Genomic DNA, 14,948 nt, shown 5'->3' with positions numbered 1-14,948 from the left:
TGCATGCGTGCAACACTTTCGCAGCCAACGCACATTCATAATTTCACTTGTCACAACATTCGCTAATTGTACGGTTATTTAACGTGGCTTCTTGCGCCGTCTGGCGTGTGTGTTGCGTAGAGCGGCATCCTTTTTGCCCGGCCAGGGGATGTGATAGTTGCCAAGGGACATGCCTTCAATTGCCTTCTGGGATTTATGGGAAGAGGAGCCGTCGTGTGGCGCTTCTTAGATCGTTTTGCGGTGGATAGATAAATGTAGGAGGAACACTGATTGCGCATATTGTGTGTCAGTAATGTGCAATGCTTTTATGAAGTTGACAAAAATGGAGACGAAGAAACGAGTGCGGTACTTGACACGTTTCAGTTGTTTGAAGATTACAAGATTATCTGATAAGATTGTGCATATTGGCTGTTTTCGTGGTGTAGGAAAATAGCTGTTGTTGGAATAAAAGGTACGTTCAAAATAGCGACACTTGATGAGTTTTTCATTAACTGCGATTCCGTGAAACACCGATGAAAATGGCTGTAATTAGTTTCAGTATCCTCTGAGATTAATTACTAAGCGTAAAAAAGCTTGAATTACTCGAAGAGTATTCTCACATTTGTGAAAAACTCTCAGCATGGCCTCGCATAGATTATTTGCAGCCAAAGAGTTCAAATTGACAGCTAGATCTAAATTATTTCAATAATTTTTCAAAAATATTTCACAAAAAATCTACTAATCAAATACATAAATCCCCTTCAACAGAAGGTGATCATCAACATGAGCCTGAATCGAATAAAATCACCTACACTCATTCCAACGCTACCGGGGGTGGTGATGCATTCAATGAACAAACTGCAATTTCGTCACCTGCACCAATTGCTGGGCAAACATTGCTAGACTGCGGCTCGGATAGACAGACTGATAGACACCTGCGTGTCATCGTTGTACAAACAGCGAACGAGGAAAAGTGCATCGATACCGGGATTCGATGGGGAACATCCTACCTACAATCAACCATCTGCCAAAAACCAGACGCCTCTTTACAGTCTGCCTATCTGCTAGTGCTAGTAGTTGTCGAAGCTGCAAGCTGAAGTCCGGATGCGTAATGCGTAAAATCGTGAACTGAATATGGAATCAGTCTGGTCGATGTGGTCCTCGATTCTGATTTTGGCTCGTGGTAGGCACTGGTTTCGTTATGTTTAGGCAACGGGATGTGCCACGTGTCCAAATGGAATCCTGTAATATACATTCAAAAAGTAGATAAACCCACTGTATGATTTGCGAGGGTGCATTTTATGCAATTTAATTACTCATCAGTCGTTCGGTTGCATTCAGCACGCACTGTGTTGATGATGGATTGATGAGAGGTGTGTTTGATGATTGTCTTTACTTTTCCACGCTTCGGTGGCTTCTAGATGAAGCTAATTAACACGTAAATTTTTCGTTTTAAAAAAATCTCGTTGATTTAAGTTACTTTGATTAGTTTGTAAAATACTTCTGAAAGTCTGGATATCCAAGTCCTACGTTCTAAAGGGAGGTCCATTCCGAACGATCCAACAACTGGCAACAAATTGTAGAATTAACTATGGAATAAATTGCCTATTGCACACACCCGCTCCCCACGCTACCTTGCCATGCCGATGCACCAAATGCACCATATGAGCGGATGAAAGGAATGCCAGCAATACCAGAATCGGTTACATCGCGCTGCATGCTGAGGTGTGAAGCTCCATCTCTCTCTCAGCTGCAGCGGCGGCAGCGGCTACCATTGTGACGGAGAAACAGATAATGTACCAAAGACCGGGGCATCGGGAGTAATGAACATATATCTTGCAAACTCCATTCTGCACGGTTCTACACCACCGATATGCAGCATCAACCACAGCGACCCATCAACAATCGTGTAACCGGATCGCCCCACCGTCCGTCCACTTGGCAGTACACCAACGGAGGCCACCGCGGTGTGTGTAAACGTTCCTGCCGGATCGTCCGGATCCAAAGAAGGGTGTGTGCAATAACCGATCAAAAGGGTTTAACATATGTACACACATAAAATCCCATGTTTACAGGTTGATTTACCGATTATTATTATTATTGGCAAGCCCGGGCCGTGCGCGACCGCTTCAAGAAGCTCTCTGCCGTCGTCGATTATTCACCCCTCCCGGGGGAGGGGTTTGGAGGGAGGAACGCAAGCCGCTTGATGCTCACTGAACTGGCGTATTTTGTGTTTGCAACGATCCGGCTCCGGCTCCGGCTCCGGCTCCGGCTCCGGCGACGACGATCCTCTAAGGTTCGCTCTGATCGATTCGATTCGGTGCTGCACGCGCTACTCCTTGCTGCCTTGCTGGCTGGCTGGCCGGCCAGTTGGCTCCTCGGGCACACACTAAAACCATTTGTTGCCGGTGGGGGTGGAGAGAGGGGGGAGCTCACCTGGGTGAGGATTTTCTGCAATTTCTGCCGGATGTCGGCGAATCATTTGCAACACTTAACCCACACACAACCCCGCAACGGTTTGCGAAGATGCCAGGAAACCGCCATCGGTGGCAGTGTTCAGTGACCGCAGGGCGCACACACGCACTCTTCGCTCGGTGGTCGCTCGGTAAGCCAGCGCGAGCGCGAGCGCGCGCGCCCGGATTCTGTGTCCCGTGGACGGCCAGACAATGCAAATATGGGGAAATTTATGATTGTTATTTATTAATAAACATAATTTACGGTTTATGCGTACCTGGTACCGTCCTGGTTCCGAGGTCCCTCCATCCGATACGCATTTAGAACGGAATCGAATCCGACAGAATACGGTGGCTTATCGGTGGGGTCGGTGTCGTTCGGGGTGGCTATGCTATCCGCGAAAAGGGAACTCAGGAATCAGGAAGTTGAGTTGGGCTTTTGCCAATCAAACGAATTTCGTCACAACTATTTGCGGCACCTGGAAGAAACCGTTTGCGTTGTTTTTTTTTTCATCTGCCGAAGGTTGCTTCGATGCGCTGTTGCCTTTCTATGTTGCCAGGAGAATGCTCACTCAAAAGTTAAACGGATTCAATTCGGTGACATCGAAGCTGATGCACCGAGTGGCGCGTAATCATCGCGCGATAGCATAAATTCAAAAATCATAATAAGCAACATATAGTGCGACCGTTTCAAATCATAATTTTTCATTCACTGACCACACATTCCATAAACCGCCTTCATGATACTTCCCCCACCTTTTTCTAATGGGCATGGTAGTATTTATGTTTTTCTTTTTTTCAGCATTTTGCTTCGCGATTTGTGCCACACAAACGGACCAACGGCACGTGGGCGCTGCTGGTTGCAATCACACAATCGCACCATGCAGCCATTGACCTTGCGTGGCACGGAGGTCATCTGCGCATCTCCGCCTGGAGCACCTTGGGGCCAACGGTGTACACCGCCGTTCCGACCACGGACAGCGGGCGTTGAAATTGATGATTTACGAACCATTGAACCGCGGACTGCTGGCCGACCGGCCCGGGGAGAAGGTATTCGCACACATTTTCGCGCGCGCGCGCGGTTTCCCATTTTGCACGGACAATAAATTAGCAAAGGCTTCCCCATTTTTCGTTGGATCATTCCGCGCTGGATGCTGTGCAGCATGTACAAAGCAGTTCGGGCCGCATTAGGATGGACCACCATCGGGTTGGCTTGGTGGATTGTCGCACTTTGCGTAGCACCGGATGCATTGCGAGGGACGCAACAACTCGACTCAGAGGTACTCGATTCGGGACCGGAAGGATTTACCGATAAGCATTGACTGCCGACGCTACCGTGAGTTCGTTTAGGTACTTGAGCGTTGCTGCTGGGAAGTAATTCAAAAGAAAATCTGTCGCAAATCGAGTCGCAGCTCGAGGAAGGATAGCGCACAGACAGTGAACGCGCAGCAGCAGGAGCAGCAGTTGGAGTGCGTTTGTTCCGCGTAAATCCCTCCTCGGTGGTCCACTTCAAATGTTGTAACTTCTGTTGCCACTTTTGTCTGGGTTCGGTGAATCGATTTTAACGGACGTATTGTTCCACTTTTAGAGGCAACGCTGTTTACCCTGTTTAGGTAGATTTCAATCCCGATTTGCAATAGAAACTCCGGGGAATGCTGCAAAGCAGCCTCTTTTCACCCACCCTGCACACAGCAGTAGTCCATTATTGTTGGATCATTTCAACTTCTACTTAGTTGCACATTACATGCACAACGCGTGGGACTGTCGACAGGACGGGGAAGAAAGGAAGGAAGGTGGAATAAGGCGGGGACTCTATTACTCAAAAGTGCGCCCACCGATATGTGTGTGAGGTGTTGCGGCCGCTGATAGTTAGCTCAATGTTCCACTTAGCGGTTCGATGATTAATGTGAATGACCATTCAACTGATGGGGGCGCCCCGGTGGCGCTCGTGCTCACTCTACTTGAGTTGTGGGTGTCTCGGGAAGGTGTTAAATGGCAGATAGGTCTAGAGGGGCTATCAATATTGCCGTGAGTGGAGTCCAGGATCGCGTAAAGAACTGCTGCCAATCAATCAGTCAGATCAGCGAGAAATGGCTTCCACTACAAAGTGGTTCACAGGCTTTCATCTAGATCATCCGGTTGATTAGGGAAGAGAGACCACACCGGTACCTAGCGCTAGTGTGTTATCATCTCCATATTTGTCCATTTCCCAGTGACATTTATGATCCGTCCGTTATCCGTCCGTTTGCCTGCTTTGTTTCTTTGACTGGCAATGAACGCAATCGCAACTTAATCAACTCATTGACTCATTTGACTGAATGTTTCCTCTTCCCACAACGTCGGTCCATAACGGTGGTTTTACGTGTTTTGGGCGTTTGTCATCATCGCTCGCCCATAAACGGTCGCGTAAAATCCTTCAAAAATGACGAACCATTTCTCACGGAACCTCCGGATGTACCGTTGGAACCGAAATTATGAGGTCCCAATCGAAGGCTGGAAGGAAGGCTGGTATTCTCGAGGCGATCGCGATCGAATCGCGCGATTCGTCATCGTGCCTTAGTCTGCCTCAGAGCTCCACATTAAGCAGCTCGTAACCGAGGTTTCATTGCGGGCCGAGTGATTATAATATTTGATTCGCCTTTACAGCTCGAAAGTACTAAAAATTCGACGACGACTTATCGTAGTCGTTCTGCATCGCTGGCCGGGGTCGGACGTTCATCCTGGTGTTCCTCGCATCGCAGGGTTATCATTTCCTTTCACGGTCGATTAGTGCTCGATTAATGTCCGCAGCAAATCAAACACCAGTCCGTTCAGTCCGTCCAGTCCACCAGCCCAGAATGTGTCGTCCCGGGGCACTGGCGCACTAAAGCTGAGTAAAGCTGGATCCGGAATAATGGAGCACAGCCGAATGACACGGAATGGCAGACGTAGCACAACAGATGAAACGCTCCTAGAGTGGACAGTCGTAGGTTTATGAGTTGTAGCGCATAAAAGTAGGAAACAACGGAGTGGAATTAATCGATCGGCCGGCGACAGCGAGAAAAAAAAACAATGTTTTGAGGGTTCCTGTTTCGAGGGGACAGAAGGAATAACATCCGACACGGATAGCTCCATCCGCCATCGAATGGCCATCGATAGAAACCGATAAAAACAAAACCCCTCGACCTCGAACATAACTCGACCGGTCGTAACACAAACCCGTAACATGTTTTTCCAAGCCAAAAATGCTTCTCCTCCAGCGCCTCGCTCGTTCACCTGCCTGCCAACGCGGGGTCATGGCGAAGATTCCTGTCGCCGCCAACTTGATGTCTCCGTCACCGTGCCACCGTAAGGGTTCAGGCCGAGGTACGAGTGCTACGAACTCAATTCAGTCATAATGCTTCGAGGCATCGAATCTCTCGAGATCTCGAGATCCCCTCGAGCGTTTATGTTGCCATCGGACCCCCGGCACCAGCAGCAACAGCAGCAGCAGCAGCCGATCATCATCATCATCTAGCGGGCCATCATTTTTATTGACACCTCGAGCATAAACTGCCGCCCCCCTCCAGAGATGGCTCCAGGTTATGGGCTTCTAGATCCCGAACTCTTCCGACGGGCTCCGACCCCGGGTTCCGAGCTGCAGGTGGCTGTTGGCGTCAATCGGTCATCAAATTCGGCAGCCAAGCAACACTCAGCATCGATCGACAACAACGCGATGGCGACGACAATAGACATTCCACGTGTCTTGCGCCCCTTGGTTAATTGATTGTTAATAGGAATTTAGGATGGAAGGCGCCCTTCCACACCGGGGACGCCTCGCGTCGTCGCGGAACTTAACGTGGCTGCAAGGGTTGAAAACCGTGGGATACGGAACTACCGGACCTCCCGCGGACCTCAGTCAAGCAGTCGAGGCAGCACGAAAGAGTTCATCCTGGAATGTTTAATGTCGTCCTTTTAGTGTCGCCTTGGACCCGTAGGGCTTGGGGGCTCCTGGGAGCACTTAAAGTGTTTATCGATCCAACCGCGGCTTATCGGTGCGCGCATCATATAAACAAGATGTCAGAACGATGTTAGCAATCGATTTTCGTTGGCCTTTGTTTTTTTTTACAACGGCCAGAGACGACCCATTATTTATGGTAATCCGGGGGCCCCGTATATTGATGTTTGTTTTTTGTGTGCCCCGTTTATGGTGCTGTAGGTTTGTGGTTTACGATCTCGGATGTTCTGGTGATTGTTATCGGTTGTGGTGCTGGAAACATGATTTTTAAGGAGACGATTTGTTCTAGTAGAAGCTGAAGCTTGGTGTCCCTTTTCCATTTAAAGAATGTGAGAATGCTTTAAAATGTGTTGGTCCCTGAATTCAGCGAACTCGCTTCATACAAGCAAGCTGTAACAAGATTACCGGAGTTTGCACAAGTCCTGATTGCGTGCGTTCCGTGACACTATTTTGGACAGAAGGCAAATTAAATTACACGGAAAGGGAACCGGTAGCAAGGATTGATGTCCTTTTGCTGAGCGACCAGAGCGCAGAACAAGAACGCTTTCGGGGGGAGCAGCGGAGTTTACATAAATACGACTAATTACCGATCACGCCTCGAAGCGTGCAGTGACACGTGCCGAGTAGGGTGCTGTCGGTGGTCGACGGCACATGTTGACAAGTATGAGGCGATGGAAATAGTGATTTCATTTCCTGCGTCATGAGTTAATCAGTCCAGTTCCGTTTCGTTGAATTACATGTTTCTTCTTCCGGTACGGTTCAGATCTGGAGCCTCAAGGCATGCTGGTACGCTCTGGTACAACAATGGAATTCCCTAAAATCACTAGAGTAAATCTTAAAAACGGTGCTCCCCAATCAACAACAAATCGTTAAGTTTGTAACTGTGTCAATGTACCCTCGCTATGAATATCTCAGGAAAACTCGTTTGTTCTAACGGAAAACCATGGGAAAGTTTTCGCCCAAATCACTATCCCCAAAACTTTGCAAAAGATTCCGAAAAGAACCTCCCAACCTTTTACTCCAAGCTCATGCCAGCTCCTCCGTTCGGCTCACGGAAAGTTGAAGTTAAAGTTCTTAAATTTGATAAGCAGATTCCAGACCGACAATGGATGCTGTTTCGACGATGGTACGAAGTACAATCATTATATATTCCCGAATGGCGGTAATTCAATATTGGATTCGCGCGTCCTTTGTGTTTGTTCCGACGAGCAACTTTAGTGACTCGAGGAAGCGGAAGCGAGGATGGGGAGCCAGCAAACAGAGGAGACACCAATGAATGAAGGGAGTGTCTCTGGAGGAATACGTTGATTCCCAATTGTACATGGAACTCTGCACGAACAAGTTGAACCCTTGAACAGGATACTGTTTGCTATTAGTAGAAGTTGTGTTGAATGACTTTTAATGTAATGGATTATCACAAAAATATAGAAAGGATTTTAGTAGAATTGAAAGAGAAGTTGGTTTATTAATGGAACGTTAAGAGATAATTGAATTTAAAAATGTATTAAAACAAAAACTATTCGTTTTATTAAATTAAAAACTATAATATAATCGAAATGCTTTTCTGTACACCTTCTACACCATACGAATGTGTAAAAAATATTTAACCAAGTTCAGCAATATTTTCATTGAATAAAATTAATGAAAAATCTAATTTCAGGAGTGGTAGAGCAACTATTGCGAAAGCCTTCTAATGATTATTAATTTAAAGAATAACTAAATCTTGAAGCAGCAGATTAGCCGTGGATAACGGTGCGGAGAACCGGATCAACCGGACAGCTCTGTTCCTCGTCGTTTTGTGGCATAAATGCAGTTCAATGTACTCGGATAATCATGCAAAATGTTTATGATTTGCGCATGCACATCATGCAAACTTTTTTGACAAAGAAATAGGGGCTAGAAAAATAAAAAAATGCATGTTCTGCCGGTTGTTTCTTGGAATGCTAACAGTCGCGGTACAATAGATTAAACGGCTAAAGTTGACTGAAAAGCAAATTAAATTCATTTGCGACAAGGTCTACCATTATCGTACGACAATTGGTTGCATTTTTATTGTCGGAAATCGCAGTAACTATGCCAAAAAAGGTAAATCAAATCGCGATGTCGCGGATTCACATTTCGATCCATCGAACAAAGTTCTGCCGTCTCGTTCGCGCCCATACACAATCGGTAGCGCTGTTTAATCGGAAGTCGCGCTTACTCCTTCACTCAGCATAGGACGCGTGGTTTGTAGGGTACTCCCCCAAACAAAAATGGTGGACACATGGAGAAGAATAAACATAATAAGCAGAAGAGGAGGAAGAAGCCGAACTCGAAGCGGATCAACCAATCGTGGTGCACTACAGGTCGTCGTTCTCTCGCTCGAAAACCCGATCGAGGGCCGAAGCTGAAATCAGAAAGAGAGCATCATAGCATCGTTCATAGCAAATGCTCGAGAGAGCGAGCGAGAAAGAGATAGACGTTTGAATTTGAAAGTAGACTTTTTCGGTTGAGATTTTTGCTCACGTGGGATTTTTGAATTTGCTCTCGCGTGGAGCACAACGGTTTTGTGGACGCTGCGTGCACAGATCCCTGATCCCCGGTACTATTTCGCGATGGCGGCCACGGCGCCAAACAACACTCGAAACCCATTCTCGCGATAATCTGAAGCGATATTCCTCGGTGTGACGACACCTGGTGCTGGTGAAAAGCAAGAAAACTCACTTCCGGGAACGTGTTTTCGGTGAAGATCACGGTGCGGTGCGGTTCCGGGCGGTGCTTAGTGTGCATTTTGCCCCTCTTCTGGTTTTCCTTGGAGTGCAAGTGGTACCTCAGCACATCTCGCTATCTGCCGGATCAAAAAAAAAAACCGGACTATCCGCCGAAACACGTGCGTGCGTGCCGTGTCGAACATGTGAAGTGTATGTGTGTGTGTATGGTGGAATGCGAAGTTGGTGAGGTTCAAAATGATTTAAGCCGCTGCAAAACCGTGAACTGATCGATTGGAAGCAAGTTTCAAGTGCCAAGACTGTCGTGTTCCTTTCGTACGCTCTTCGTACGCTAATCCGTCGACGACACGCCGGCTACCAACCGAAACCACGAACGACGGTCATCATCATCATCATCATCAGCATCGTCGGGATGGATATCAAGGTGGAACAGCTCAAGGTAAGAACGAGCGTTTTCGGAGGTCCCTTTCGTGGTTGTCAGAGTGCGTCAAGAATGCGTTGTGCCTATCAAAACAAACGTCAGACATGAACCAACCAGGAGACAGGATCTGGTGTGGAGCAGGAAGCAGCGACGCTGGCTCCGTTTGCTTGTCACGCCATCGAGAGAGGACGCGACCGCATGACTGGTGCTTCTCACCGTCGATTATGAATATTAATGGACAGTTAATATCCCCCGGCAAACCCCGGACAGAAAGGTGACAGAACGCCGGGATGCTGACGCGTTGCATTTGGAGCACCGAAAAGGACGCCGCACCAAGGGTTTGGTTGGTTTTTCAAGATCACACACACACACGGTCGCCAGACTCTGTGTCACGGTGGATGATTTATGATCGTCCTCTGGTTCTTGGGCAGGGAACCGCGGTCGGCTCACGGTGACACACACGCCCCGGTGGAATCTCACGAAGCCGGGAACCGATTCTCCCGGTGTGATCCGCGGCACTCCGAAGCGCAAGTCATGCCATGATGATCACGAACGCCGCCGCCGCCGCCGCCGCCGCGCCTTGCAGCAGACACCTCGAGACGAGCAGCTGGGCCCCTCTCCCTCTAGTACGAGGTCACCAAGAGACCAAGAGCTGAACGGAAGACAGGGAATCCAAGCAGGGAGGAGGCAGATCATTCAAACGGCCGGTAATGGCGCAATGGCGGGACGACTCTTCATGAAGGTCCCACCACGCGAGCCAGGCGGCTGGCGGGATGGAGATAAAATCAAATTAAAATATGAAATGCCGATGCGCGTACGCGCGTACGGCCTTACCCGGCAATGCCCGCGCTGATGCCCGCTGCTCACAATGTGGCGCACGATGACGACGCAGCCTTCTGCCGCAGCAGGCCTGCTGCGAAAGGCATCCACCAGCACCAGCACAACAAACAGCGTGCCGCAACCAACAAACGTCTTGGGCGGTTGCCCAGGGGGATACTGACTGCCTTTTTTTTCAACTATTTTATCGATAATTCCACAAACTGACCACCAGGTATCGCACCGGATGTTTCCGCGACTTCTCGGGCAATAGTTGCAGATCATTCGCCAGACTCGCGCATTCCAGGCTTGCTGTGGTGGACATTTGTTTGAAATGTTTTTGAAGAGCGTGCCGAATCGATTTGAACTTTCGATTTTTCGGCCCCCCCTCTTCGGATGGAAGATGCGGTCGCGATGCGGTATGCGTGATAGCGTGAACGTGAAGGAAAATCATATCTCCCGCAGTCGATCAACGTGATTCATCGGCTGCCAGGGGGAAAATCGTAATCGTAAGCGATCATTTCGATCGCCTGCTCGTCGGAGCCTTTTTTGATGATCATTGTCAGCACTGATCTTCAAAGAGCAGTGGAGCATCGCAGCTGAAGGGTGCGGTGACCTGTTTACCTGGTGCTCGAGAGGGTTGCATTCGCACAATCGCAATTCGATCAAGATTATCCGTGGACCAATGGGCTCTCTGCGCGAGAAAATCGTGAATTTTGTGCCTCGCTCCGATTGTTAAATTGCGGACTGGTGCTCGAATCTGCTTTGACCAGGTGACATTTGACAATGGTTTGCGCTCAAGCATTACAGATACTGGGTGCGCTCTAAAGGGGGAGTGTTGATTAACGAAAGAAATTCGGAACGAAAATAGACCGAATTCCTTTGAAATCAATCGCGAAAGGCGACGAGACTGGCACGAGCCTTTCTCTGGTAGGTATCATTTGCTTTGGCATTCTGGAGAATCTATCGATTTGAATTTTGAAGGGATCGCTCTATTCGAAGGCATCGATATCGCGTTTGGTTTACAAATTGTTGTCTGGGGAGCGGCAGACATCACCTTCTCATCACCCGAAAATCGATGCTCGATCGTTCTCGAGCTTTATGACATCGCCGCATGGAACCGGGACCGGGATGATGAATCATCCGTGCGCCATGCTGTGCCGTGATCAGCTCTAAAGACAAAGTAGAGAAGAGAAGAACCAAAACATGATTGTCGTTTGCCCTGTTCTCCGTCTGTTCCAAAGATGTGTTTACGATGCTCGATGATGATGATGATGATGATGTTGCTGTCTCGACTATCGGTGCTGCTGCTGCTGCTGCTGCTGACACTTGGAGCTCAATCTTGATGCTCCTATCGAGTAATGTGATAGCCAACCATCAGTATCATATGTGAAAACGTAAAGCATGTTACTCCTGGGCTGCTGCCACCTGAACTCTAACACTTTGCGAAGCGACACCTCCTCTTGCCCACCCGGACCACGATGTTCTCGAACCAAGCGCCAAGATGTTGTATTCCGGAACCCCACCCTCCCCGTACCGCCTTGTTCGGTGTCTTGTAAATGTTGATAGTAAATCTGGCAAAGACTATGCGAAAGATAGCGAAAGATAGAATATGATAGAGTGCGCGAATGGAGAAGCAAGAAGTGGGAACGAAGTCTTTCTAAACATATCCCCGTGTGCCCCCCCACCTCCCATGGAGCTTCGGCGCCTGAACTCATCCTGACAGTCACGTCGTCACGCTTAGCGCTTGGATAGTGAACGGAACTGGCGGTGGTAGTGGTGGAGGTGCATCACACCAAGCACCATCTTTTCCTACTCTTCTCTTCCTGCAGTGCGGGACCGGAGTGATATAATTTACATTTTATACATATTTATGCAAATCCCAAACGCTGCTGCTGTTGCTGATGCTGCTGAGTTGGTGGCCAAACTTCGTGCCGAGGAAAAGGCCCTTCTCTATCTCTTCTCTCTCTCTCTCTCTCTTGCTTTCTCTCTCCTTCTCTCATTTGTTGTCCAAGCTTTATCATGAAACCCTCGGGGACCTCCGATATCCGAAGATTTCGGATCGGATCTCCAGCTCTTGGTGTGTCTTGGTCTGGAGTCGAGTTGACTCTCCGCCAAAAAGTAGTCCACCTGGCGCCCCATTGGAATGCACAGGTACTGGCAGACAAGCCACACGCAAGCACGGCAGCAGCCTCCCAAAAAAACACGACCATTAGCGTCGAAACGTCGTCCTCTGAAAAATTCTCCAACCGAGAGACTCGAACGGACATAAAGCGTTCCATTTTATGGCCAACCACCACCGGGGCCCGGGTGGGTTTGTCATTCGAACGCCAACTTTATGGTCGGTCCCCGGAAGCGATTCACGGGAACGCTCGCGGCCGCACGCCACATCCCATGCCGGGTGTAAAATTCGATCCGCCGGGAATGGGCCCAGGACCACCACCAGCAGCAGCACCAGTAGTTGTGGCCCACTCGAGATAGTCTACCTTCAGGTTGTCTCTGAACATCGCGGCGTTTTGCACCGATCCCGAACCGATGATGGCGGTCGGCGGCCACAACAATGTTTCGAGCTGTGACTCGACGTCGTGGCTCGAGAGTCACGAGACTTGACGAGACCTGACACCGCGCCAGTGGCGTCGAGAAGCCCGCGGGAAGTGGCCACTCATGGGTTTCGCCTGGTTTTGGGATCCTCCCTGGTTTGTATTTTTTTTGTTTGGAAAAACAATTCTGTTACCGATACGGGCCACTCAACGGTCTAGCAGCGCTAGCCGCTTATGAAGATGTTACCTCGGCTGACTGATGCTCGGAGGTGCTCTCGTGTGATCTCTCATGTTGCCGACGACGGTTGCGAAGAGCCAGTGGCCCTTAAGATGAACCTCCTGCTGCTGCTGTTGCTGCTGCTTTTGTTGGTGCTGGAACTGTTTTGAAAGGTGTCTACCACTTGACGCACCGATTGAGCTGTTGATGCAGGTTTGTGAACCGTCGACCGCTCTCACCTTGAGCTGAGCATTCGAGTGCCGGGATGCCGCCTGCCATCCTACTCCAAGGAACTCAAGTGCCACGGGATGTCAAGTGGCCGACGTTTGTAGAGTGCAGCGAGAGCGAGCAAACAATCATTTGCATGTTACAATGATCCGCGCGCGCGGTGGTGTCGATGTGGTGAGAGATCAGGCAAAACATAAAATCATGTAGCAGCAGCAGCAGCAGCAGCAGCAGCAGCAGCAGCATGGTGTAGGGATGAGTTACAACCGAACCGATAATTGATCTGTTACCACCATCCTGGGAGAGGAAGGGACAGTGTAACAGAGTGTAACACGTCTATGTAGAGGAACAGACTAGCAACACTAGCTGCTGAACCGAAACCAAGTAAATCCATTTTCCACCATCTACGAATGTCCGTGAAAGTCGACCGAAAGACCGAATCTCGGTTCCAGGCGCATAATCCTGGCCCTTCCACATGCTAAGCCTGCTAAGTCGATGATCGATCATCGACGCGCGGAACCGTCGTGTGGTTCACACACGCGCGCTTCGAAGCGAATGCGATAACCTCCAGTGCGGTCGGTCTGGCGCCTGTTACCAACCTACCCTAGCCCCTCTTGGGAGTTGGAGGCTTTTAGAGCGCAGATTGACCGTATCGACACGCATCACCATGTCCATGTGTTCGTGCGTGCGTGCGTGCGTGCGTGCTCTGCGTAGTGGATTAGAGTGCATGAAAAATTGGAGAAACAAAACAACAGAAGAAAAAAAAATTATGCTCGCATACCACTACTAAACCCTAACGGACGGCATCGAGGCCGAGAGCGCAGGGTTGCACCTTCGCTGCGCAGCCTCCTTGGAGCCCAGCATCATTACGTAGACCTGGACGCAAACACATACAGACACACAAAAACAAAGCAACCCTAGCCTGCCGAGCGTCGAGAGAGATTATTAATGATCCGAGGCTAATGTTGAAATATTTTCGGTTTTTTAGAGATTTTTAATGCCTTCTCAATCACGCGGCCGCTCACGGTGGCGACGTAAGGCGGATCGGACGGACGGCCCCCGTTGACGGCTCGATTCTCAGGCTGGTGGTGGTGGAATTGAGGATTAGGAGGCCAGCAACAGGCGCAGCGCACCGCAGAGCCCCCTAATGACACGCGAAGAAGCATGCACTCCATGTGGTCATCGATAGAGCGCCAGTTTGAAGGATCGATCGCTCGAGCAGCCGGACCGATCCGGCTGCCTCTCGTTCGAAAGGACATGCCAGCTGTGTCCAAGCTGGCGGCGAAGGAGAACCGTTGAAAGTGCAGATTTTCACACTAATTTGCCCGAAATTTGAAAGGAATAAGGCTCCCGGGGTCCCCTGGTGTGACTAAAGACAAAGCAAACAGGCCTACTGAGGGGTTTTCTAGCAATAGTAACACACCTGGAATCGACAACGGGCGCAACAGATGGATGACCAACGGATGCGACGAAGACAGACGAAGAGGACGAAAGGTTTCGAACGTCGTCAATTAAACGGAGACAACGGATACCGATCCAAGGTGTTGTCGGAAAGTGTGGCGCACGCGCGTACCATACGGTTCGTCGAGGGTTTCGGACCCTTGTGCAACTGC

The 14,948-nt window shown here is 49.4% G+C and overlaps 1 protein-coding gene across 1 annotated transcript in view; it reads left to right on the top strand.

Annotated features, from left to right (window-relative positions):
* The first annotated feature begins 9,333 nt into the window (after window positions 1–9,333).
* Window positions 9,334–14,948, top strand: part of LOC125956251 (LIM/homeobox protein Awh-like) — a 25,993-nt gene continuing 20,378 nt past the window's right edge. The window contains exon 1 of the mRNA XM_049687927.1: window positions 9,334–9,555. Coding sequence (XP_049543884.1) covers window positions 9,529–9,555 — 27 coding nt within the window. The 5' untranslated portion in view covers window positions 9,334–9,528. The remainder of the gene's footprint in view (window positions 9,556–14,948) is intronic.

Source organism: Anopheles darlingi, chromosome 3 (assembly GCF_943734745.1).
Source record: "Anopheles darlingi chromosome 3, idAnoDarlMG_H_01, whole genome shotgun sequence".
Lineage (NCBI taxonomy): Eukaryota > Metazoa > Arthropoda > Insecta > Diptera > Culicidae > Anopheles > Anopheles darlingi.
This window is presented reverse-complemented; position numbering and strand designations above follow the sequence as displayed.